The following is a 27439-nucleotide window of genomic DNA, read 5'->3' on the forward strand; positions in this document are numbered from 1 at the left end:
TAATTTCCTGGGCCATGTCATCAGAAAGGGAGAAATAGAATGTCTTACATTACAAGGCCGTATGCCTGGGAAACGCGGAAGAGGAAGGCAAATTAGAAAATACATGGACACTGTGAAAGAACTAACAAATCTAAATGTGCGAGATATCATTGACGCTGCGAGGGATCATTCGATGTGGAGAGCCACGATTGCCCAAGCGTGTTACACGCAAGGCACATGAAGAAGAAGAGAAGTACTGAGGAAAGAAAAGCTCAAACATCTTGTAGCAATGGGAAAAACTGATGGAAGGAAAAGTCGCGGTCCTTCATGAGTTACATTGAGGGGTGGACAGGCAAAAGTTTGAAGAGTTTATTAGAACTTCTTAGATTAGACAGATGGAAGACCATGATCGCCCATGTCGTATGACATGGCACATAATGATGACGATGACCCTGGATTTCCAGCATCTCTTGGATTTATTTTTTCTTCCTTAGTTTCTGCAAATCCAGAGAGAGAACTGCAGATGCTCTTGTGTGACAGACTTAAGAAAGCTGTATGCCTGGGGCAGAATAATTACCATGGAATAATTAATCACTTTTCACCTGTTAACTTTGAATTAAACAACTCAGTTAAATATAACTATTATTTAACTTTAGACAGTCCAGCCAATGACGCTTTCAGACATAAGAATTTTCACAAAATAACTGGACATATTTATTTTGCATATGCTATGCACATTAATGCTATTGATAGTGCTCCAGGGAGCAAACGATATAATTTCTATGCTTACGGACAAGAATGGATTCGTGATTTACGTATCTAGACCATTTGGAAAGCCTCAAACAATATTCCTTTACTGAGGACTTACTGATAAAATTGTAGTTCTGGTTAGTGCTGTGTCATCTGCATGTTGTTTCTTTCCAGTAAATACGTCCTTCAGAGCTTTCCGAACTTCTTTGTTGAAGATACAGTGGCAGAAAAAAATGACGAGCCCCTAAAGTTACAGAACAATTAACTTTCAATGACAAATAATATTAAAGATTTTGTAGAATCATTCTCAGCGACAGTACTGTTCAAATGTCTTAGGCACCTACATACAGCTAGGGAACCCAAGACTTCTCTGCACAGTATAGTAGTAATTTTCTGTATTGCATTGTACAAATTTCATGACATATGTGAGTGATGATAAACCTGATTCTGATATGAGTCTCAATTGTGAACTAAGAGTGGGAAGGGGGCAGGGAGGGGGGTGAGGGGGGTAAGGGGGGACTGGGAAGCACCAGAGAGATATTCTGTAATGATCAATAAACCAATTGTTTGGAATCAAACGACCCTGCCTGGTGTTTTAAGGCTGTGTGTCTCTGCATCCATGCCACTCCCACCCCTGGCACTCTCGGTCTGCCATTTATCCCATACCCCTCCCACGGGGCTATACCCTCGCCATTCCCAACATCCTTTGCTCCCACCAGGTTTACAATGTGGAGTGGAGAGCAATGTGGACTTGACAAATACAGTACTGTGCAAAAGTGTTAGGCACCCTAGCTCTCTCCCTCATATATATATATATATATATATATATATATTGTTGTTGGTGTTGTTGAGGTCTGTTGAGTTGTCGTCAACTCTCATGGCAACCCTATGGACAGGGTAGCTGTCCAAAGGGTTTTCGTGGCAAGACACAGAAGTAGATTGCCAGGCCTTTCTTCCGCACTGCTGCTGCTGGCTGGATTTGAATTCAGGAACATTTGCTTCGAAGCCCAGTGCTGATGCCACTACACCACCAACCGCCCCATATATGAGTGTTTTATATACAAGATCTTTGCATAGTATTGTACATTGTGTGTGTGTGGACTCACAGACCAGCAAAATTCCTGTTGGCAACTGTAGGAACAACATAACTTGCCTTAACCTCACTAGCTGCAGTTAGGGTTCCTGCTCTCAGTTTAGTCTCTTCACTTGCTATCCACCATCTGCTCTCTCATTGGTCATAACATGACCTAACGGTCAGAGGTGGCATGGTAGAGCAGTGGTTAGTTCAACTGCCTCACAGAGCCAGTGGTCACATATCAATTCCAGCTGCTGACTATATCTCTTTAATGCAGGGGTTCCCAAACTAGGGTCCACGGTTAACGGTAGGGGTCCATGGCATAAAAAGGTTGGGAGCCCCACCTTTAACCTTTACTAGCACTCACTCTGTAGGCTTGAGCATGAAGTATGTAGTCAGTCAAGAAAATTGATGTTTGACTAAAAATCTGCTGGTTGTCTTATTAAGGGGCATTGCATATTCTCAAGTGCAAGGTGATCTTATAATCAACTCCTGGGGATTTATTTTTACAGTAACCCACAGTAAGATGACCATTATTTTAAATACTTAATTTTGGAAGTTTAGTTTGTGAAATGATTAAAAAAAAAGTAATGCTTGTGCTTGGGTATTTTGGTATCTGTGTTCCGTGGTACAGTGATCCAAATTTTATTTTCCAAGTTGTTGTTTCCAACTCTTTCGTTGTTATATGGTAAGAGAATTTTGGCTTTAGGAAGCATTAATTAAATCCTAGTGCAGGGTTCCCAACCTGGAGTCCACGGACCCCTTAGTTAATGGTAGGGTCCTTGGTATAAAAATTGTTGGGATCCCCTGGTCTAGAACCATAGAACATTACAGCACAGAAACAGGCTTCTTGGCCCTTCTTGGCTGTGCCGAACCATTTTTCTGCCTAGTCCCACTTTCCTGCACCTGGACCATATCCCTCCATACACCTCTTATCCATGTACCTGTCCAAGTTTTTCTTAAATGTTAAAAGTGAGTTCGCATTTACCACTTCATCTGGCAGATTATTCCACACTCCCACCTCTCTCTGTGTGAAGAAGCCCCCCCAAATGTTCCCTTTAAACTTTTCCCCCTTCACCCTTAACCCATGTCCTCTTGTTTTTTTCTCCCCTAGCCTCAGTGGAAAAAGCCTGATTGCATTTACTCTATCTATACCCATCATAATTTTATACACCTCTATCAAATCTCCCCTCATTCTTCTACGCTCCAGGGAATAAAGTCCTAACTTATTCAACCTTTCTCTGTAACTTAGTTTCTGAAGTGCCGGCAACATCCTTGTAAACCTTCTCTGTACTCTTTCAACCTTATAAATATTCTTCCTGTAATTCGGTGACCAAAACTGCACACAATGTAATTCGGTGACCAAAACTGCACACAATAGAGCTTGATAAAAAATGGTACCAGCTAGAAAATAATGCCTATTTTTCTTTCTGTGCTTATTAAATTTGAAAAATGTCAGTAGGTTTGCCCAATATATAAATGAATTGCACATGCAATACAACAAGTGCTCTTTTGTTCCTGTACCATGCAAGTGGTTCAATTATTGCTCTCGTATCAAAGCACAATGAGCCCAAGCTGATATCACATACAAATTCACATTAATATCTCAACGTAACCTTTGTACTTGTGTGAATGATGACAATTAGGACTTGTTCGTTATCAAATACCAAAATTTGAACATAGATTAAGGAAATATGTGCCTCACTCTTGAATAGAATATTGTAAAGTTAACAACATGAAAACCAAGCCCACAGTAATGTACGATCTGGAATAAACAACAATAATACGAATTTCTCCAGTTCTGATCATCAACCTGCTTTTTGGTTAAATGATTTACTACGATACTTCATCACATTTGGTTTCAGGCAAATATTTCTGAAAATGTTTTGTTTTCAACAATGCATACCAATGTAAATGGTCTTTTATGTGAAGACTATTGTGACAAAAAGAGATGAATGAAAAGGAGTGTTTCAGTGGTTTAAATTCATCTCAGCCAAGGAAATTCAGCAATATTATACTAGTCAAAATGAGGTGAGCTGAACAAGATTCCTCTATTTCAACCACTGGGGAGTGACTTAGCTAATTGTTTCTAGTATTAACCATATTATTAAGACTGGATTCTTTCATTTAAGGAACATTGCAAGAGTTAAATTAATACACACTTTTGTTTTTAGCCAATTAGACTACTGTAATGCACTCTTTACAGGACTGCCTAAGAAAGATATAAATCAACTGCAGCTTGTTCACAATATAGCAACAAGAATCTTAACCAAATAGAAAAGAAAATCTGAGTACATTTCATTAGTTTTGGCATCATTACACTGGCTGCCCATGTCCTTTATGATCAATTTTAAAACACTCTTAATTGTACTTAAGGCTCTGAATAACCTAGGTCCTCCATATATTTTGGAGCATCTATCCCCTTACATCCCTAATCGAAATCTTAGACCTGCAAATACTTAATGTTTTTAAAGACAAACATATAAAAACTGGTGAAGCAGCCTTTTGCTCTTATGTACCAAAAAGTCTGGAATACTCTATTGACTGAGATATGCTAAGCTACTACTGTGGAACATTTCAAAACACTTGCAAAAGCCTACTTTTTAATTTGGCTTATTTATAAGATTACCTAATGCCTTTTGATGTCATTTATATTTATATAATTTGGTACATTACATTTTATTCTATATAATGTTTGCCTTCACTTATGTTTATTAATTTTGTTTTATATTCTTATGACCATCTTAATGTATGAATGATGTTATATAAATAATGTTATCATTATTAGTGGGCGCAGATAATGTTACTGCTTACTGATAAGTGAAATACAGCAACATGTGCAGATCACTTTTCTCTCTAAGCTCCACGAGTGCATGACCGCGCCGTAACAGAAATGTTCCAATGCACACAGCACATGTTGCTGGGCAGATGGAATTTTCTTTTATATAATTTTGAAATTCTTGCTACCATATTGTAAAACATCCTGTAACTAATTATGTTAATGAAAATAATCCATAAATTTTCAAAATAATAAATGTACTACCATCTTTACTTTGAAACATTTTAGAGCTTCATTGTACTTACACCGTCAATGTTTCAAGTTACAATATTGCTAGAAATTGTAACACTAAACACAGAACGGAAGCTGGTAACTCATTGTTAACAAACTGTCAGCCTGCTGAACACTGACACCATCTAGTCAAAACATTTTACTTTTGCCATTGCGCTTGTCGGTTGTTTTGACTGCCTGAAATCATTTGCTTGTGTTGTGAGTTGTGGTTTGTTTTTGTTTGATGTGCATATTACAACAAAAAACATTTAAAGTGCCGTGCAGGTTTCAGGCCATGTAAAAATTTTCTGCTCAGAGCTGTAAAGAAAAATTAGAAGAAACTTTGGCACAGATACACATTGGACCATTTTTAGAGAACTCCATTTTTTTCATGCAAATTGTCTACTTAAAAATTACATGAACAATACTAATACATGCATTTCTAACCTTCAATGAGGTGATGTCTTGTCACAGCTTCAGGGTCAATCTTACCTGTAAACAGCTGAAAATAGCAAATAGATAATGGAAGGTCATAGTGTCATTATTTACTGCCATCAGCCCCAGCAACCAAGTGGCACTAATGAGAAGCAGCAGGAGGAAGGCTGTCCTCTGTCCAGATCTAAAAGAGAATACTTGTGTCAAACCAAACAAATACACACAGAAAGGGATGTACAGGAAACTTATTAACCTAGTCTTGTTTTTTTTTTCATTGCAATACTATGCAAAAGTCTTAGGCACAGGTACATAGATAGGGTGGCTAAAATTTTTGCACAGTACTGTTGCAATTTATGTATAGCACTGTACTACAGCCAAAAAAAAAACAAACTTCATGACATATGTGAGTGATGATAAACTTGACTTGGACATTGGTCTCTATTGTGGACTGAGAGTGGGAAGGGGGCAGGGAGAGGGAAGCACCAGAGAGACATTCTGTAATGATCAATAGACAATTATTTGGAATCATGTGACCTTGTCTGGTGTCTTAGGGATGGGTGTGTCTGCACCTGTGCCACCCCTCATCCCCCACCCGGCACTCCTTTCCTGCCACCTGTCCCACACCCCTTCCTCAGCACTCCACCCTCCCTATTCCCAACATCCTTTGATCCCACCAGATTTACAAATTTGCTCTCTACACGTCATTCACAAATACAGCACTGCACACAAGTCTCAGGCACCCTAGTTACATACACAGTATGTGCCTAAGACTTTTGCACGGTACTGTATGTTCCTTCACCACTATTATTAGAACATGGTAAAATGAAATTCCTACAATCTTTCACATTGAATGATTTCCCTTAACAGCTGCAGCTGGATTACCCATTTCCTTTTGACAGCTGTGCTGTGGGCAGTGGTAAGTCTTCCACTTTCAAAGGTTTCTATTGTTCTTCTGAAAATTTATGACCCTTATTTACAAAACTCCTAAATCAAATTCTACGATTCTGCTGAATTCACTTTACTTGATGCCTTCAGTTTTCACTCTCAATGATCCCTTTGCTTGTTTTCCACTCATGGCTGTAATGATGCTGAACCTGAAGAGTAACACCACTCACCCGAGTAAAGGGCCCTTGAAAAGCTCATCAATCATCCCACTCACTTCCCCGAGAACCCTGCAAGCTCTTGGAGGCTCTGCAACCCTGCAACCTCAGATTAAAGCTGTAACTCTTGAACTGTATTTGGCATTGCCCTTTCTAGCCACAGCTCCTCAACTCTCCTCTGCGGCAAGCTGCTCTGTGTAGAGCTATTAAAGCCATTTACACCACCAATGTGGTAAGCAAGGAGTTTGTAACTTAAGAATGGAGGTAGGTCTGACATGACTGAAGGACAAAGCAGCAAAAATTTCTCTTCTCCACAGAACGTAAATTCAACCTTAGTTAACCAACTGAGGTTGACCGGGAGAATTTCATGCTGAGTCAGCTGAGATGGCTTTTCATCTCTTATAGGAAGTTCTTCAGTGTTCACTAATTTTGTATTCATGTCAATCCATTTTGATAACACAAATGGGGAGTGGGGGGGGAGAACCAGCTTCCTTCATCCCCTATTGTCAATTAAAGGAACTTTCTGTGCTTGGCAGCATATCAGGATGCTCTCTATTTATTAATGGGATCTGGGTTCATATCTAAGCCCGACTAATAACACAGAAACATCTTCTCTTTCTCATTTCTGAAAACCTTCTACCATTCAGCTTCTGCCAGTCACAGTTGCTTATCGAAACAAAGCAAATGAAAGCATATAACTTGAGTAGTGCACTGAAAGGCAAAATCCAAATACAAACCATTTTCAGGTTGGTATCAATTCAGATATTGCTCTCTGGGGTATTTCACTCTTGGTCCATCAGCATCTCCTAACTTATTAAAACATCGGTGTGGATGTCCGTATATCTCAGGTGCTACCTGTTGTCACTGTGACGGTTCACACTATAGTGGTCTGTGCTTAATTCTTGTCAGTTTTCAGCACTCTACCTTCCAGTAATAATAGTTTCAGGATGGCATTTCCATGCAAATGCCTTCTTTAAACTTTTACTCCTGAAAACAATTTGTAGTGATATTTGTTATGTATTCATGCATAATTCGATCCTTACAAGTTGCTGTCAAGCTTCCGTGTGTGTTACGTGTGAGCGTAATGTGAGAGGGTTTTCTGTCGAGATGACTTACAAGCAAAATAAACAGCTGCACGTTACCACCCCCCCCCCCCACCCCCGTCTTTTGTGTGTGTTATTCCCGGCCACCTGGCTTCCCATGACCACAAATACAACAATACCTCCTGTAAAAAAGCATGATAAAATTGAAGTGTAACTCACATGATTCCGGTCTTTTCGAAGGACCTCTGCCTGGGTCCACAAGATGCTTTAACAGCAAGTATGAAGATAATTATATTTATCTGAAGTAGCAGAAATTTAAAAAACATTAGATTCCATATAAAGAGCAAAACACAGGTGTGTAGAATGCTAAACCAGAACTAAATCCAGATCGTGAGTGTGAAGTGGGAACGGTGTGGAATTAAAGGTCATAACAAAAAGCCAGATCAAGGTTTTTGTGCTCAAATCTTACAGCAATACTTGATTTAAAAATTTTAATGCTACAGAGACCATAGATTGTTAGTTTCACAATAACAGCTGTAAAGAAAAACAGTTTGAATACAGTGCTGTGCAAAAGTCTTAGGCACATGCAGCATATATAGCTGGGGTATCGAAGACTTCTGCACAGTACTGTGGTAATTTTATGTTTTGCACTGTACTGCTGCCGTAGCAGCAAAAACAAATGTCATGACATATGTGAACTATGATAAACCTGATTCTGAGAGGGGTCTCTATTGTGCGCTGAGAGTGGGAAGGGGGCATGGAGAAGGGAATCATGGTTGGGGAAAGAGGAAGGGAGAGGGGAGGGAGTGGGAACCACTAGAGGGACATTCTGTAATGGTTAATAAATCAGTTGTTTGGAATCAAATGACCTTGCCTGGTGTCACAGAGCTGGGTGTGTCTGCACCTGCGCCTCCCCCCACCCCAAACACTCCTTATCTGCCACCAGTCCCACATCCCTCCTGCAGCACTCCAAACTCACCATTCCCAATATCCTTTGCTCCCACCAGATTTACAAACTCGCTCTCTGCCCTACATTGACAAATACAGTACTGTGCAAAAGTCTTAGGCTTCCTAGCTAAATATCTTTTCAACGGATGCTGCCCGACCTGCTGAGTTCATCCAGCTTTTTTGTACGTCTTGATTTGACAACTGCATCTGCAGTGCACCTTGTGTTTATATAGCTAGGGTGCCTAAGAATTTTGCACAGTACTGTATGCTTAGAATCTTTAACATACCAAGACCTCTCAAGCCATTTCACAGAAGAGGTATCAAACAAACTTTAGTGGAGTTGTCCAAAAGAAGTGAAGAAAGAGCAATGATGAAAGAGAGGGAATTCATGACACAAGGGAAGAACAAATTTATAACTAAACAATTAAAGGAAGTTGTCACACACAAAATGCTGCAGTAACTCAGCAGGTCAGGCAGCATCATTGGAAACGAATAAACAGTTCGTCCAGCATTTTGTGTGTGTTGCTTTGGATTTCCAGCATCTGCAGATTTCTCGTGTTAAAGAAAGTTCTGCTTTTTCAGTACTGGAACTGGAACATCCAAATAGTATTTCAAAAAACTATAGTCAGTCTCCATGTACAGCAGGGTATTAATTACATAGGGGTAGAATTTGATGTGTTCATACACATGTTTCTGAAGGATAGCATGCAGATGACAGACATGATTAACTCAAGGATAGATCTTTGGGAACAGCTAGAAATACCTAGTGTGGGTACATGAAGAAAAGTCAATGCAGGTGAATCTGCCTTTACCAGACAGGTAAGAATGGAATTAATTAACTGCAATTCCACTCAAATTCAAAGCTGGAGAGGTGTTAGGGTCAGGTAGCATGATCTTAATCTGACACGCTGACATAGAGAAATCAGAATCAGGTTTAATATCACTGATATATGTTGTGAAATTTGCTGTTTTGTGGCAGCAGTTTAGCACAAGACATAAAAAATACTCTAAATTACAATAAAAGAAACAAAGAGTACAAAGGCATTATTCTTGTCACAATGATTAAGCCTTGACTTTGACACCACCGATCTTCAAGTGAGAAGGAAGGAACTGATTTGGGAATATGGAGGGCAGGCTTTTTGCACAGAAGGCTGTGGTTAAGTGGAAGGAGCTGTAAGAAGATATGCTGAAGTCACATACAATTACAACATTTAAAAGGCATTTGGACAGGTAATTTGTTAGGAACCCTCCAAGAGGACCACAAACTTGTTCATAGGGTTGGAGGTTTGCATGCCTCAAGCTTGGAGTTCAAATTCAGTACTCTTTGTAAGCAATTTTTCATGTTCCTTTCTGCATGCATGCCGGTTTCCTCCAGTATTCCAGTCTCCTCCCGTGATCCAAAGATGTACCAGTTAGTAAGTTAATTGGTTATTGTAAATTGTCCCATGATTAAGCTAAGGTTAGATTGGTGTGCTGCTGGGCGGTGCGGCTCGAAGGGCAGGGAGGGGTATCTCTCTAAGTAAATAAAGATGGCCTTCATGGTTAGCATGAACACAATGGGCTGAATGGATCTCTATCTGTGCTGCAAGATCCTATCAAAGAGCTCGGGGAAAGAAGGCCAGACATTCAAAAAATAACAACACACTCACTCAAGGACTTTGGCATGGGAAGTGAAGATCATGACAAAGTGAAGTCACGGAAGAGAGGATTGGGGTGGAATATCTATAAGAATCAAAATATAACTTACAATGACTACAATGCAAATCGGGCCAGCAAAACTCCAAATCAGAGTGTCATCCATAGACAGCCAGCAAAAGTCAGGGTTCCCATAACCTTGTGGATCTAAGCCCATAGCCAGACCTTAAAACATAATAAAGCAGTGTTATTTAGCGTATTTAATTCCTTTACACCTGAACGACACTCAAAGCATGTAAACTTCACCTCATCTACCTAAAGGGTGAGATCATTGCAGAAGTTGAAATCTGACTTCAAGATACTAAATGCAGTGAACGCTCGACAATGAAGCAAGCGGCCAGGCAGGATTAATTCTCCGTAATGATACAGGTTGTCAGAATCCATTTGAAACATAAACCCTACTTTCCTTACTCCTCTCAAACACAAAAGAGCAGTTTGTGACTCGGATCAATGGTGTGAAGGCTGATGACAAACTGATGAGTTATTTGACATTGCTTTTGATTTTCAGTTCCACTTCAATCAATCTACTATTACCTGCATTACAGAAGCCCGACAAGACAAAATCTATCCTAGTGCCCAAAAGATTAATTTGTTAGAAATACTTTTGAACGTCTATGCCACACAATGGTCAGCTCACTCATAGTTTCCATCAGAGTAACTGCGAATTGGGTTACCTGTTATGATAGCAGGAATTCCCCATCCAATGGTGTAGTAAAATCGCATGTGGCCATGGTTTACGTTCCTCATATCAGTCAGCATACGGTAAATATGGAGGCCTTCCACAAACGTCCAGGCAAAAGTGCAAAGATAGAAATAGTGCAGTAACAGGGCTATCACACTGCAGACAAACTGCAAGAGAACAAAGTCAGTGAATATCGAATGACCGTAGAACACTCCTTTGATTGATTGTCCTGGACTGAATGCTCAGTCTAGTCAGACACTTCTTTTGTCTGAATACTTGAGACTACCGACCTACAAACCGAGTGAAGCAGAGATCTCCTGAGAAGATTTTACACAAAAGCCTCAAGCGTCAACTCCATTGATGAGGGTGGAAATGAAAAAAATAATTTCAGAGGCATTCAGTTCTCTTATGAATTAAGCTTTAAAAAAAAAAGAAAATGCGTGCCTTTAGCCCTTTCACAGTAAGAAAATGCAACAGAGGTATGAGTTGCAGCAGCATTAGTCAACAGAGTATTCTGTCTAGTGTAAACTCTTGCAGTCACCCCTCTTCAAGCCAGCCTTGTCCTGACATTGCTGCTGTCAAGAATGCAACAACTATTTATTATAAATCTAAAAGCATTACCAGTCACTTAAGTTTAAAGGTTAAATAAATCTTGACTTGTAATTTTTGCACTTTCAAAATCTAAACATTGTGTGATTTTTTTTCTAAAACTAATTCGGGGTGTGGTTGAAACTTCATTTCTTAATTCTCGTGAGCTACATTTTCCCGAGTGTAAGGCAATGATTTTATGTGATACTTACCACATTATCCCTCATAAGGGTCTGCTATCTCTACAACTCCAAATGCAGAAGCCCGACCTCCCTAATAGACGGCAATTGCCATCACTACAAAGTAACAATGCCACTAGGTTCCCACTGGGTCCTGCATTATGTCGGGAAATCTGCCTGTGCCGCCTGTGGCTGACTGAACCGGATAGGGGACCAGGGTTCACACTGATTCCAAGGAAAGTGAAACAGCTGCGAGGGACACTTTATTTCTTTGTTTTCTGAGAACACAAAACTTGCCCTCAGAGAGGGGCTGATTATCCATTACAGACTATCTGATTATACTGTCTGGTGTTTGAATATTTACTCCCAATGAAAATGAAGGAACAATGATCCAGTACCAGTTCAGGATGGTGTGTCAATTAGAAGAACCCACAGGTGGCTGTGCCCTCAATAACCTGCTGTTCTTGTCCCCTTCTTGGTGTCAGAGATTACAGCTAAAGTAAAATTAATAAATAAACTGGTTTTTTTTTTAAAAACATTGAGGGCTATCTAATACTTCTGTTTTAATTTTTTTAAGAACCAATGAATTTTTCAAGCTTTTGAATGTCCTTCTATGCCAAGAACAATTAAACATGTGTGGGATTTGATGGCTGGCTAAGCCAGCTGGCAAAGTCTTTCTTCCACAACTCTTTTGTCAATGGGACTGAAAATAAAAATCTAGTCATTTTTTGAAATTACTGAATGCAATTGTTTATTCTATACATTATGAATAGTGTGAGTGTGTGTGTGAGAGAGAGAGAGAGGGGAGAGGGGGGAGAGAGGGGAGAGGGAGGGAGAGAGGGGGAGAGAGGGGGGAGAGAGGGGAGAGAGAGGGGAGAGAGAGGGGAGAGGGGGAGAGGGGAGAGAGGGGGAGAGAGGGGGAGAGAGGGGAGAGGGAGAGAGGAGAGGGGGAGAGGGAGAGAGGAGGGGGAGAGGGAGGGAGGGAGAGAGGGGAGAGAGGGGGGAGAGGGAGAGAGGGGGAGAGGGAGAGGGAGAGAGGGGGAGAGGGGGAGAGGAAGCCTATTGCTTTCTTGACTTCCTCTTCTTGGGGAAGAGAGTCACTTTAATGGTTAATGTCTATCAATTGCTTCCTCATTCATGGTAAATTGCTCTGCCTAGCTGTCCAGAATCTTGGTCTTTTCAGTGATGAGCGTGGTGCCAACTGTGCGTAGGAGAGGTGAGATCCCAGAAGGCTGAGGGCTATACAGTGTCTTGAAAGCATCAAAGAAACTCTTTGAGTCATGTCCTTCGCATGGACTGAACAAATAAGCTGGTAGCTGGTGTGAATGGTATGCTGTACGCATCTGAAAGTGACACACCTGCAAGTCTGTGCTGGATTGGAGGGACTCACCGATGAGGTAAAGATTAATTCGTTAAGAAAATTGTAAAAGGAATATCTGATCAAAGTAAATGAGGGCTCAGTGGGTTGGTCAATGGTTGGCACTGGCGACTCGTTGACGGGAATAAATTCTAAGTCAATAAATGTCAGCAATTTACCATATTTGATCACTTACAAGATTAAAAATTTTCCTGCAGTTTGTAACTTTTGATTGAGCTACGAAGAACTGAATCAAAGCCAAATATCTTCCATTTGCTTTATTGTTTTATTTGCACAGCTTAACTCAGATAGAGTAATACTTTAATGTATGCACCAATTTAAAGAATTACATTTTAATTGCTTGTCTGAATTCTCTAAGTGTAACTTGATCTGCTGTTTTATGTAATTTTGAGGGTTTTGCTTTGATACTGTTCAGTGGCAATCAGTATTGGGATAATTAAATAATCTCCATATCAACATAGGACTCAACCAGCAGAAACAGTGAACCTCGAGATACAGTATTGAAATACTGTGAATGGGTTCTCAATTTTGCCAGATTATTCTTGCACTCCCTGCTTTTTCCTGGCTGGGACCCAATAATCAGCCAATGAATATTTAGCAAGGGCTCTAACCACCACATAGAATCCAAGTTCAGTCCATGAGATTAAGAATTAGCAATGACATTGTTAAACAAGATATAGCTTCCAAAGGGCACTCAGTCAACCCATTGGCCCACGCAGAATAGTGGTCAATTACCCAGTTGAGGTTCTCAAATCACTTCTTTCTGTTCATTGTTATTTTAGTAACATAAATTTTGCCTGTAATAGCGGTGTATTTTCACTAGAGGCTGCTGTTGTGTTTTCCTGGAATTCCCACCAAAGTCCAGCGGATGGACCTTATTTGTGAACTTTGAAAAGAAATGACCATTGGACATTTTGGTGTAATTGTGTTTAGCTTATAAAAACCTAGGTACTGGGGCTTATTTTGACTGATGAAAAACTTAGCAGGGGAACAAAATTTTCAAATGTTGAAATATTCATATTGCAAGACCTTTATGAACAATGAAATATTTTATTTTATAATATGCCAACTAGGCAGGTAGTTTTTCAAATTCATCAGCGTGCCTACTATTTACCAGTAGTGCTTGCTGCTTTGTACTTACGTGTTGGTCAGATTCCACATAAAACAACTCTGTAGGAGCTGCTATTTTCTGTCTGTCTGCATTGTATTTTGTGTTGTGCATCTGATTTTGGGTTACGGTAATTTGCCACGAGGGCTTGGGCATGGTGAAAGTGAAGTGAGTAAAGTCATGCATTCACCCCTTGTGCCGTTAGTTTAGTTAGAGATAGACTTGGATATTTTTTGTTGACCGTTTATTTTGCTGCTATTGCTAACTTTGATCACTTGTTTTTGCTGGTTTGTTATAAAGAATATAATGTACTTTTCTCGACTTGGAACTCAGTTATTTGAAGCACGTCACACAGTGTCGGGTTCCTCACTCAGCCTCTCTCTCAGTGGTTTTGGTTTGGTATTCCAGTAACCGCTACAAGCTCATTAAGTATCAATGTTGCTATCTACTACTGTGTTAAGATTACAGTTGCTCACTTCAAAAATCTTCTAGTGCATTTAAAACTCTTAAGATAATTAGTGAGAACTGACTTATAACAACATAAATTGTGTTACTATTATCAATCAGGTGACAAACAGTTAGTGTAGAAACTCTAAATACTTTAATTAAAGTGTAGGAACCAGGACTATTTCTATTTTATGGTAGCAATTCAATCACAGATGTGACACAGTGATGACAATAAATCTACCTCTTTCTACTACTGATCTTATTTTAATGACAGAACAAGGTAAACTTGTTTTCTTCTGTCACCTGAAAATAGATTGATAATCTTCTCTCTTCACTTAATGTTGGACCTTCATGGCTAGTAGACAGAAGAATTTTTTATATCTTCAGCCTTTATTTGAATCTGAAATCTGCCCCCATGGAAAGATGCATAGATCCATAACAAAAACAATGGATGAATTGAGTCTGATGTGTCCATTGACCAGTACCTGAATTTTTGTAGTATTTGACATTTAGCCATAAAGATCTAACAATGCAGAGATACAAACTGAAAAAAGCACTTACAGGATTTTCCGTCTGGTTAATTCCAATAAGGAAGACGAGTTCTGAGAAGAAGAGAGCAGCTACCAGGTTTTTGTGGATGTTATGGAGATTTGAACGCAGAGTTCTGACCAGGACGAGGAACAGAAAAGTCACAAATAAAGCAAACAAGGAGACCGAGACAGTGGTATATGTGACGATCTTCAAAGGGAGAACCTCACCATGCTGTTAAAGAATTGACAATAAGGACATCAAAGTATTAAAAATAAGCAAGTATAAAGTCAATAGGATATTTGTTGTAGAAGTTAATCTTGTACTTGAAGTTATTTAAAGTTAAATGAGATAAAATGCACAACAGCAAAGTTTCTATCTGCAGTTAGGCTTACATTGAAAATGATCCTCAAAATTAATTTTGTTGTTAATTTTCTTTTGCTGAAGTATTATTTTTTTACCAAAGTACATTTTGCCCTTATTCGCAATATAAAACAGAACTCAAAGTTTCCAGTCGTGGCTTTTCGAGGAACGCAAACACCGAAAATTCATTCCGAGAGCAGAGGTTTGGTTTCTGCATCATTACACTGCTCCTCACCCAGCTTGAAACTAAAATAGAAGTCTACAGTTTGAACCAGATAGCCCGGCAGTTTTAGTGCCTTGGTGTTTAGCATGAGGTGCAATCAATAAGGTGATATTAGTACCTCTTGAGTATTTTTCCTAACAGAACGTATGTGCACTTGTACTCCACTTTCAGAAGCAGTTTTAAAAGAATTACTGTACTCTTAATACAAATGTAAAGATATTTCCTTGTCAATACTTACTAGAGTTAAAAAAAGGAATTCTGTTTTTACTAATGCCTTTTACGATACTGAGATGCCTCAAAGGCTCTTTGGGCAACAAAGTGCCATTAAAGGGGTAGTCAATCAGTACATCTCCCACGTCAAGAAAGGATTGTAACTGACTCCTTCTTGCATCACTATGGCACCAAGGCGACTGCTGGTTGCAATGTGAATCAAATTGCAGCACGATTTGAAGCTACTGTGTTTAGACTTCTGCTTTCATGTATTTTTTTTTTGCCTCGTGATATGATTGGTGGATGGCTGGAGACAAGTTCGTAAAGCCTTTTGGTGCTTAGGAACAAAAAAAAGCTGAGAAGCTGAATAAAGTTGAGGAAACAAACTGCGAAGCTACAAGGATCACCCCGCAGATGGAGAGCAGTGCACAAAAACTCCCAAAAGCGAGTACTAATAGCATTCCCAAGTTTAGGTGCAGCTCGGTAACCCGGTGGTTGCTATGCTGCCATAACATTCCACTCCCACCCACCCCAAATTGCAAACGTGGGAAACAAGGGCCCTCATTAGTCATCCTTTGTCATTTACGAAATCCGTCTCACAGGCAAAGGGCTGCTGCATTGAAACTGAAATAAATTAAAGAATACAAAATAATTGTAAAATCTACAAGCCTAGTGAATCTACTAAACTTCTTGCAGTCTGAGTGGCTGGAGACCTATTTACATAATCACACCTTCTCAATCTCCGCTAAACGTTGGAGCATTGTTCAGGCTTGAGTATCAATAACATTGTTTTAAAATATTAATTTAAAAAGACAAGGTTGCTGCAGGCTATATTTTTATACTGTGTTTTTTTTAAATTGGGATATGAGACAGAAAGGGAAGCATGCCTCTGCCTGAGTTGAACATGTGGAAAATGTGTTTAATAAACTGGAAAATGTGTGCTGTACTGCCTCGAGCACAATGGAAGCAGTTTGGGCATGGTCACGTAACCTGTCTTACCTCCCGCCTGGAAATGTCCATAAGCACGGCAAAGCTGGTCATGTGATTGCACTGGCAGCTGATATGGGATTCATTCCGCAAAAAAAGTTCGCACCCTTTGGAGGACCACCCTCCGGTGCCTCCAACCCTATTAAAGAAAACAATTGAGAGGATTATACTAGAATCTAGAACAATCAGCTATGAAATGTTTTCAACATTTGTGCAATATTCAGTGATGAGCACATCCAAACAATGGATGCTTAATTCTTGCCCCAACAGTTTTCCTGTTTAAGTGCTCGCATTACTTTTTGTATTAGATCCCAGAGATCAAGATGATGCTCAAAACACAGGGGTGCTGCTGTTCATCAAAAGCAAACTAGGTGTGTTTACTATGCTGGGGGTTTCCCACGGGTCCAGCACATTTTTAGGGCCCATTCTTAAGGAAGTCAAACTGAATGTAAAGTAAGCCTTTAATTTTGTTTCAAGACAAGCAGTGCCAGAGTGAAATACATGTAAAAAGAAAGGTTCTTAATAGTTCTCTAAACACAATCAAATCACAGAACTACCTTTATATTTATAGAAGATAAATGTTCAGGTGTTTCGCTGCATGGTCAAATTGTACTTAAAAACAGTCTTAGATATGTAATCTTTTGCATTCAACAAAGAATTTTGAATTTTTTAGACCCCAACAAGCACATAAATAAGAAGGAAACCGAAGTTTTTTTTAAAATCTCACTTACGCGAGAGTATGGTTCCAAAATACACAGAGGGGCTTGGTCCTCTCCTCTGTCACAAACAAACGGTAATTCAGGGTTATCGGGCTCTCCAACTGCGGAGGCAAATTCTGGTCCTCAGTGTAAACTGTAGCACTGACGATGGGTGTGTTTATGACCGGGCGGTTAGGAACTCTGAAGATAAACAATACATTGATTAGGGCATGCTGAAGTTATTTAGATATTTCTGGCAATGAAAAACAAGGTGTACAAGAACATCAAATGTTTCTGTTTGCTCCAATAACCTATAAGAGTATCTGACTGTGAAAACCCCATGTAATTCCCCTTAATCTCACAGTCCAACATTACAAAGAAAATTCAAAGCGAATAGCAAGTTCTGCTCCGAGCAGAATGCGGCTGGGAAATTATTTATCAATAACCTTTTAGACAATAATTGGGACAATCTACAGCAATACAAATACCATCCCTCACTCAGTAGTTACACAATTTACCAATGCTGAATCTATATGTAGAAAAGATGTTCAATCATTCGTTAAGTACCAGCCATTTGACATAGGCGATCATGGTTTTTCCATGACCATAGTCACAAAAAAATCTGCAAATGCCGGAAATCCGAAGCAACACACACAAAATGCTGGAGGAACTCAGCCGGCTAGGTAGCATCTGTGGAAAAGAGTAAACAGTCGATGTTTCGGGCCAAGACCCTTCTTCAGGTCTGCTGAAGGGTCTCAGCCCAAAAAGTCGACTGCTTACCCTTCTCCATAGATGTTGCCTGGCCTGCTGAGCTCCTCCAGTGCATTGTGAGTGTTACTTTCCATGACCTGATTGTTCTTGGAAAATGTTTTCCACAGAAGTGGTTTGCCATTACCTTCTTCTGGGCAGTGTCCTGACAAGATGAGTGACCACAGCCATTATCAATACTCTTCAGAGATTGCCTGCCCGGCATCAGTGGTCGCGTAACCAGGACTTGTGATATACACCAGCTACTCACTTGACCATCCACCACCTGCTCCCATGGCTTCACATGATTGGGAGGCTAAGCAGGCACTACACCTTGGCCAAGGGTGACCTGTGGGCCAGTAGTGGGAAGAAGCACCTTATACCTCCTTTAGTAGAGATGCATCTTCAACCCACCACCCTCCACAAGACGTACCAAGTGTAATTATAAATTTCTCAAAACAATGAAACTTCAAACAGTGACACACAAAATCTATGGAGTCCTGAAGAAGGGCCTCAGCCCGAAACGTTGACAGTTTATTTATTTCCATGGATGCTACCTAACCTGCTGAGTTCCTCCAGCATTTTGTGTGTGTTGCTTTGGACTTGTTGCAGATTTCTCCTGTTTATGAAACTTCAAAGCCCATATTATCCTATTAGTGCAAGTCACCAGGTAAACAGGAATTCCTGAATGCTGCAATGTTAAGACTGCTATATGAAAAATTGAAAATTCGGCACTTCAACTTTAACTGTGTAGATTGGACCATGACAGAAGGACTATGTTTTCCAGTTTTCTTCAGAAAATGCAAGCAAAAAATTTACTACTATTCCAGAAATTTCATTACAGTGAACAGCATACCTCATACTTCTTCGATCCGGATCAAACCTTTCGGGCAAAAGCTGTCCCAGTGATCGATATATGATCACTACGCCAACTGCATACTGGTGGGATTCACTGGCACTTCTCTTCTGCTTCCTTGTCCACACATTCTCCGGCTTCCCACTGCCATTGTGTGTAGGGTGATAACTCTGTCCTGGAATTTCACAAATGGAATCATTGTAGGATAGCAAATAATCCAGCCATCCCTTTCATACTTTCAAATTATCCCTGAGCCATGTCAAATTTTAAAAACATCCCCACAGATTGCAACACGTGTTCTGTCACAGAACCTTGATGACGATCTCTGACAATGCATTCATCACACACCAGAAACTGGACGGGACGCTTCACTCACTGGGTCTCAACACCTCCCTCTGTAATGGATCCTGGACTCCTTAACAGAAAGGCCACAGGCAGTCTGTTTGGGCAGCAACCTCTCTAGTCCCGCTACACCGGATGGTGGTGCTTCTTCCCAGGGCCGTGTGTTCAGCCCGCTGCTGTTCAACGATGATGAGTCAGAGTACAGAGAAGAAGTGGAACACCTGACGGACTGGTGTGAGAAGAGCAACTCGAGTCTGAATGTGGAGAAGACTAAGGAAATCATTGTGGGCTCCAGGAAGGGGCAGATGAATCATCCAGCTCTGCGAGTACATGGACCCTCCGCAGAGAGAGTAATGTGCACCAAGTTCCTGGGAGTTCATGTTACGGATGATCTCACCTGATCCCTCAACATCACCTCCCTGAACAAGTAGGCACAGAAATGCCTCCACTTCCTGAAGAGATTGAAGCAAGTAAGACTCCCCCCATTCTAACTGAATTTTAAAGGAGAGTGTCCTGACAAGCTGCACGGAAGCAGCAGAATGTCAGACTGGAAGTCCCTACAAAGGACTGTGAGGATGGCCGAGAGGATTATACGGGTCTCCACACTATCCACTGGGGACTTTTATCAGAGGTGCTGCATACGCAAGGCCCTTAGTTTTATCAAGGGTCCCACCTATCCATCCTTTTTGACTTTCTACCACCGGGCAAGAGACTTCAATGCATAAAAACAAGAATGGTCAGGATGAGAAACAATTTCTTCCCTCAGGCCATTAGCTTTCTGAACTCCCTGCCGCATCGCATTCTAAGTGTCACCAGTTAATTTGTTCTGTGCTTTACAATATTTAATTTATGCACTTTACTTTGTTTATTTATGCGTAATTCATCTGTTGATTTTTTTCCTTACTTTCCTAAATTATTGTGTGTTATAAGTGTGTTATGTGTACTAGTGTGCTTTATACCCTGGTCTGGAGAAACATTGTCCCATTTGACAGTACACATGTATATAGTTAAATGACAATAACTTGACTTGGTTTGACATTGAGATTTTTTTTCTCATCATCCTTTTCTCCTAAATTCCTCCATTCCTACCAACTATTTCAGCTCTTGATGGTCTTGTTTGTTTTGGAACACAGGAATCCTTTCCTATATTTCGTCCTGGTCAGTTCAACGTGGCCAGATGCTTGATCGTGGGTTCTTGTCAATCAAACAGCGACCAGAAGTGAGAAGCACAAGTGATTCTTTTACATCCTGGGACAGACATGCTGGCTAAAATTAATTAATTTAGTACAGGCAAGAAACTAAAATTGTAGAACATCTCAGTCTACATGATTTAGGCACAGAAAAAACATTTTGCTACTCGTTATTCATCATCAACATCATTATGTGCCAGGTCATATTGACATGGGCTATCATGGTCTTATCCATGAACATGATTGTTCTTGGCAAATTTTTCTACAGAACTGGTTTGCCATTGCCATCTCCTGCGTAGTGTCTTTGCAAAATGGGTAACCCCAGCCATACAGGTAGTCCCCGGGTTACGAACAAGTTCCGTTCCTGAGTCCGTCTTTAAGTCGGATTTGTACGCAAGTTGGAACAAGTACATCCGGTATTGTTTAGTGTCAGTTAGTCAAACTTTTGTCTTAGTATATAGTATATATTTTACCTTTTTATGCATATAGAACACTTAAGAAATGTATGTATTCCAATAATTAAACCACTGTGTTGCTTAGTAATAATTGTAGCTTTCATCGGGGCAGGGCCTTTCACATGCTCCATTATTCTCACTTTATCCGTTATCCTTTAAAATTGTTCTGATCATTGACCGACTGTAGCCTTGCGCTTTTCCAATGTCCAATGATGTTACACCTCTTTCCAAACGCTTTATTATTTCCACTTTATTTTCAATCATGATCGCTTCCCGTTAATGGAACAGAAACACTGCGGGCGGCGGGTCCTGAGCTGCGCCGGCTCCCGAGGTCTGCTGGGTCCTAAGGACCACTGCACTGAATTCCCCGGGTCCTCAAGTCTACCGCACTGAGATAGGTTAAATGGGACAACTAGGGACTGTGCTGGGTTCGGATATTTGATCCTCCACAATATTCCATGTGGAAATTTAAACTGGAGGTGACTTTTTTTTTTAACGAGGTCGAGTTGCAAGCTTGACATCAACCCGGCACGGATGGTACAGGAGTCACTGGATTAACATCAATCCGGCACGGGAGCGGTCTGTCACTAGATTGAACTCGGGAACCTCCGTTCTCCAGCCGACCAGAATTGGTGGGGGGGGGGGGGGGGCGGCGGCAGGGTTAGGGTGAATCTTGCTAAGAAAAATTTAAGCCAAATACAAAGTTACACACTCAACACAGTGTCAATGGCAACGACTTAAAATGGCGGATGGCATCGCAATCTGACTCAAAATGGCGGATGGCGTCGCGATTATTAATGGAGAATGTGTGGAGCAGCTTAAGACCTACAAGTATCTGGGAGTACAGTTAGACGAGAAGCTAGACTGGACTGCCAACACAGATGCCTTGTGCAGGAAGGCACAGAGTCGAATGTACTTCCTAAGAAGGTTGGCGTCATTCAATGTCTGTAGTGAGATGCTGAAGATGTTCTATAGGTCAGTTGTGGAGAGCGCCCTCTTCTTTGTGGTGGCGTGTTGGGGAGGAAGCATTAAGAAGAGGGACGCCTCACGTCTTAATAAGCTGGTAAGGAAGGCGGGCTCTGTCGTGGGCAAAGTACTGGAGAGTTTAACATTGGTAGCTGAGAGAAGGGCGCTGAGTAGGCTACGGTCAATTATGGATAACTCTGAACATCCTCTACATAGCACCATCCAGAGACAGAGAAGCAGTTTCAGCGACAGGTTACTATCGATACAATGCTCCTCAGACAGGATGAAGAGGTCAATACTCCCCAATGCCATTAGGCTTTACAATTCTACCGCCAGGACTTAAGAACTTTTTAAAAGCTATTATTAATGCTTTATGAGATAGTGATTTAGATGCATATCATATTTTTTACTGAGTTAAGTATTGAATGTAATTAGTTTTGCTACAACAAGTGTATGGGACATTGGAAAAAAAGTTGAATTTCCCCATGGGGATGAATAAAGTATCTATCTATCTATCTATCTATCTATCTATCTAAAATGGTGAACAGTGTTCTCCTTCCTCAGTTTGTAAGTACAAGTTGTCCGTAAGTCGGACGCTCGTAACTCAGGGACTACCTGTAATCTTCAGAGATTGCCTGCCTGGCGTCAATGGTCGCATAACCAGGACTTGTGATATTCACCAGCTGCTCATTCAACCTACTCCCATGGCTTCATGTGACTTTCAATGGGGGCTAAGCAAGTGTTACACCTTGCCCAAGGGTGACCTGCAGACTACTGGAGGGAAGGAGCACCTTACACCTCCTTCGGTAGAGACATATCTCTACCTCGCCACGCATTATTTCATATTATGTGAGGCAAACTGCTTTAATGTAATTGTTTTTTGCAAATATATGAATGTGCAGACTCTTGGCCGTGGCAATACCTCACACCAAAGAAATTTAAAATAAAACTGTGCATGACCTGCCTCACTTGTGAAAGAATTCAGCAAAGGGTTATGAAAAAAAATTAGTTTCATTAATGGCAGAAGTCCCAGATTACCAAAGTCCTTCGATATTAAAACTGTTGTGAAACTGATTAACACTTCCAGTGACTATTTCCCTTCAAACACTTTCATTTTCCCACAAATAGTTCTAATAAATAGCTGAACAACTTATTTGCTGTATTATGAGCCAGCGTTCAACTAAAATTCATTTTCAGAACAAAATGAAATGCGCCTAACATTCAAAAGCATTTTCTTCAGTGATGAAAATCTACAGTCCAAATGCAGCCACGTGATTGAAAGAAAAACATATTGTTTTTTTGAAATGAACATTACTGTTTTATATCGTCTCCTTCAAGGTGATGCATCCATTTCCACACTGTTCTACTGGTGTGGACAGCACTCCATCCAAAGGGACACTCATAATGGAACCAGATCCTTCAGCCCACTGTTAATGCTATCATACTACCACGTGTTATCAGAAAATTCAGGTGTACAAGCAGTATGATTAAGTTTCATCTGCACTTCATCTAATTACTTAAGCAAACACACAGATTTCGGCTTCATTGGTTAAATGTCAGGACTGGGCACCACTAATTGATTTATTTTCCCTCTCCATAAAAACCACTTCAGTTCTCAGACTGTTCAAATCAAGAGTTACAGTATTAAATAGGCATTGATCACTGATTTCCAGTGTCTTGTCTGCTCGCGTCTACTCTTGGAAAACGCTCAACACCCCATGATTCGAATGAAGTACTGTAAGAATAAGCTCGAAGCAATCTTACCTTGGTCATCTCCAGCTTTGAAGATAGCATTGGGAAAAAATACACTGGATTCAAGACCTTTGGGAATTTCTTCACGGATCTTCTCAAATTGTGGCATGCTAGTGCCTCCAAAGTTTGTTATCTCGAAAACATCAACTGCAATGACTACAAGTGTGAGAACACATAAACATCAAGTTCAAGTACATGGGAAAAAGTACAGTCTTACATTATCAAGGATTGGTTGCTTCTGGTTTATTTAAATGCTGTGATTTTTAAAACAAAAAGTCTATTTTTTTTACCGGCGACTGAAAGACTTCATGATACTTGTGAAATAAGAGTATCGGACAAGGTTTCGGTTGTTTGGTCTAGTTTGTGTTTAACTGTTTAAAGGCAGCAGGTGTAACTATTGGCACTGTGATGTGCCGGACAGGCAATGAGGGGGAGATATTACTGATGCCAGGCATCAATGATCCTCTCATTCCTTACTGGCTGTGGTGACAGTTCGGTGATGAGTCTGCATGGAGTGTGGCTTAGCCTGAAGAAGACTCCTGTAGGAGCCATGTGTTCTGAGCTGGGTGCTTATTGTAACTAGTCACATTAGTGGAGGCATGGTAAAAGCAAAGGATAACTCTGAACATCCTCTACATAGCACCATCCAGAGACAGAGAAGCAGTTTCAGCGACAGGTTACTATCGATACAATGCTCCTCAGACAGGATGAAGAGGTCAATACTCCCCAATGCCATTAGGCTTTACAATTCAACCGCCAGGACAAGAACTTTTTAAAAGCTATTATTAATGCTTTTTGAGATAGTGATTTAGATGCATATCATATTTTTTACTGAGTTAAGTATTGTATGTAATTAGTTTTGCTACAACAAGTGTATGGGACATTGGAAAAAAGTTGAATTTCCCCATGGGGATGAATAAAGTATCTATCTATCTATCTATCTATTACGTTTTGTATTCTTAACTATTTCAGGGTAGTTTATAGCTTGGGACCATGGAGGTCCTATCTTTGCTGACTGCTTAATATCACTTCAAGATTGTATGTTAGCTAATGGCTAATAAAGGATTCAACTTTTTAGAACAATCATTTCATTGGAGCTGAGGGTGAGCCACACGAGCATAACAACTTCGTCTGGAGTCACAGGCTGGCGACAATTGCTTTGGTTTGATTTTGGATCTATTTTTTTTTGCTGCTATAACCCCATAAGGAACCAATAAGAAACAGTAACCTATGCATTAAACCGCGGTTGCTTAAATGCCGTTTGTATACAGAAAGCAGCTTTATTCACTCAGACATCTCTGAAGTGAGGAGACGGTGGGATACTCATAACCAGATTGCTGAAAGACAGACTGACAAAAGAATATGCATTCCCAATGCATGATACATGGATGATTGTGGCACAAGTTGGGTTCAGAATTTCAGGCTAGATACTTTGTATTTGTCAATTTTAAATGCACGCAGATTTTTAACATGCTAAGTCTTCAGATACTTGGGTAGAACTCCGTAGAAAGCTCTTAGAGATGTTTGAGCCTGGCAATGTTTTAAGTGGGGAGGGTTTTGCTCCTCCTGGTCCACAAGTTGTGCTCTGGAGACAAAATTGTCATCACTTCGCTTCAGCTGCCAGGTTCTCCAAGGCTTGAGAAGTACAGCCAGAAAGGCTAACCCTGCAAAACTGGCTACATCCAAGAGGTAGTATACATCCTCAGTCTCTATATTGCCAATCTGCCTGTAGTGAGAGGTTGGCTGCCCACCTCGCCACATTAAACCTGAAGTAGGCAAGATTTCAAATATGTTCTATCAGAGCCAACACAACATTCTAACTTTAGAGTGATAAAATTCACTTCAGTATTTCTAATGGACTATTCTCTGCAATTACGCAGCTCCGCCTCATTACTCACTCAGATTTGCGGTGACGATGGTGAAGGGTCGGAGGTAGGTTTTCCTTAGGTTTCGAGCTACGGTGTGTGCGTATTCCTCATAGTGTTTCATCAGATGTGCGGTGCCTCCTTCTGTCCGCTGGATCTGTTCCCAGTGATCCTTGTTCTGAGGATCTAAAATGGCACTAGCAGCTTTGACAATATTCTGAAATAAAAACCATGGGGCACACTTAAGACCAGTAAATTTGCCTTCCAACCGGTTTATGCAGCGATAAGCATTACAAGAACCTCCTGTTTTATAAATAGTGGCTGAACTATCTGGCTGGGATTGGCGCCAGATACAGGAGATGTAGCAGCTCCTGACTTTCATTCCAATTACCAATGTACAGCAATGTTACTCTCTATGGTGCTGTATTATTTACAGATAATCTTTTTTTTCAGAATTGCAGCCAAAATCTCTGATTAATATCCTCTCTAGAGCTGAATGCCTCAATCTGCGACCAGCAATGTTGTAAATAATACTCCGTCTCTGAACAGTAAAATCTCTTATTTCGGGACATGAACTTGGTGGGAACATTTTTCCTTAAAAAATAAACCACCAAAATTTAAGTCACACCATGAAAGCACAAGATGGTCTTAATCTTGTTCCGTGGCTCTAAGCAGCCAGCTGAAACACTCTTCAAATTACAGATAAGATACTCCTACTGTCAAAACTGAAACTCACACACAGCTTACAGGTCATCTGTTTTGATCCTTTAGGAGGTCACAATATGAAGCTTTAACTTTGTTTTAAAAGCTATCCTGAAGCAAATTTGTCAGTGGTACTAAGAACTAAGAATGAAAACTTAAAATACTGGCCTGTGATGTAACATGAAATTTAATGAGTACCGTTCAAAATTAATAATATATTCCTTCTGCATTGATCTGCATCTGTTCAAGCATGCCGGTGTTCAATCGATACATTAGTAGAGTAGAATAATGTTAGTGCAAGGAGAGAAATGGATATTTTGAATTTCTTTTAAATGTTCTGACGATTCCTATCTGTGTAAGGTACAGAAGTACAAGAGTCATTGCTTTTCTTTGAGATTCTGAAAAAACTCTTGTTTTCAATTGAAAACAGTAGTATGAACATCTAGTGCAGGAGTTCCCAACCTGGGGCCCATGGACCCTTTGCTTAATGGTATTGATCCATGGCATAAAAAGGGTTGGGAACCCCTGATCTAGTGTTTCTTAGCCGACTCCTTCCAGCTGTCTAACTCGCCTCTCTAATGAGTTATTAAGAAGAGACAAAGAGCAATTCCACTACTACTTAACATCCCAGTGCTCCTGCAGAATGCTCTCCTGAAGTAGTATTAATAAACCGCTTAATGTCATGAGGGACTCAGGTGTCGAGGACACACACTGGTCTCTGTCAGATTACTTATAAGACCAGAAGATACAGGAGCAGATTAGGCCATTTAGTCCATTGAGACCGCTCCGCCATTTCATCACAACTGACCTATTTTCCCTCTCAGCCCCAATCTCTTGCCTTCTCCCCGTATCCCTTCATGCCCTGATTAATCAAGAATCTATCAGCCTCTGCCTTAAATATACCCAATTACTTGACCTCCACAGCAACGAATTCTACAGATTCACCACTCTCTGGCTAAAGAAATTTCCCCTTATCTCTGTTCTAAAAGGACATCCGTCTATTCCGAGGTTGTGTCCTCTGGTCTTAGACTCCCCCACCATAGGAAACATCCTCTCTACATCCATTTTATCGAGGCCTTTCAACATTCAATCGGGTTTA

At 40.5% G+C, this 27439-nt stretch overlaps 1 protein-coding gene across 5 annotated transcripts in view; it reads right to left on the reverse strand.

Moving 5' to 3' along the window:
- celsr1a (cadherin EGF LAG seven-pass G-type receptor 1a) overlaps positions 1–27439 on the reverse strand; it is a 368062-nt gene that overhangs the window by 27671 nt on the left and 312952 nt on the right. For all 5 annotated transcript variants that reach the window (XM_073066355.1, XM_073066354.1, XM_073066352.1 and 2 more), the window contains 11 exons: positions 25672–25855; positions 23786–23929; positions 19069–19243; positions 17499–17666; positions 16780–16906; positions 15018–15218; positions 10749–10923; positions 10127–10239; positions 7651–7730; positions 5346–5472; positions 848–973 (listed from right to left, as the gene is read on the reverse strand). In XM_073066355.1, coding sequence (XP_072922456.1) covers positions 848–973; positions 5346–5472; positions 7651–7730; positions 10127–10239; positions 10749–10923; positions 15018–15218; positions 16780–16906; positions 17499–17666; positions 19069–19243; positions 23786–23929; positions 25672–25855 — 1620 coding nt within the window. The remainder of the gene's footprint in view (positions 1–847; positions 974–5345; positions 5473–7650; positions 7731–10126; positions 10240–10748; positions 10924–15017; positions 15219–16779; positions 16907–17498; positions 17667–19068; positions 19244–23785; positions 23930–25671; positions 25856–27439) is intronic.

Source organism: Hemitrygon akajei, chromosome 14, assembly GCF_048418815.1.
Source record: "Hemitrygon akajei chromosome 14, sHemAka1.3, whole genome shotgun sequence".
Taxonomy (NCBI): domain Eukaryota; kingdom Metazoa; phylum Chordata; class Chondrichthyes; order Myliobatiformes; family Dasyatidae; genus Hemitrygon; species Hemitrygon akajei.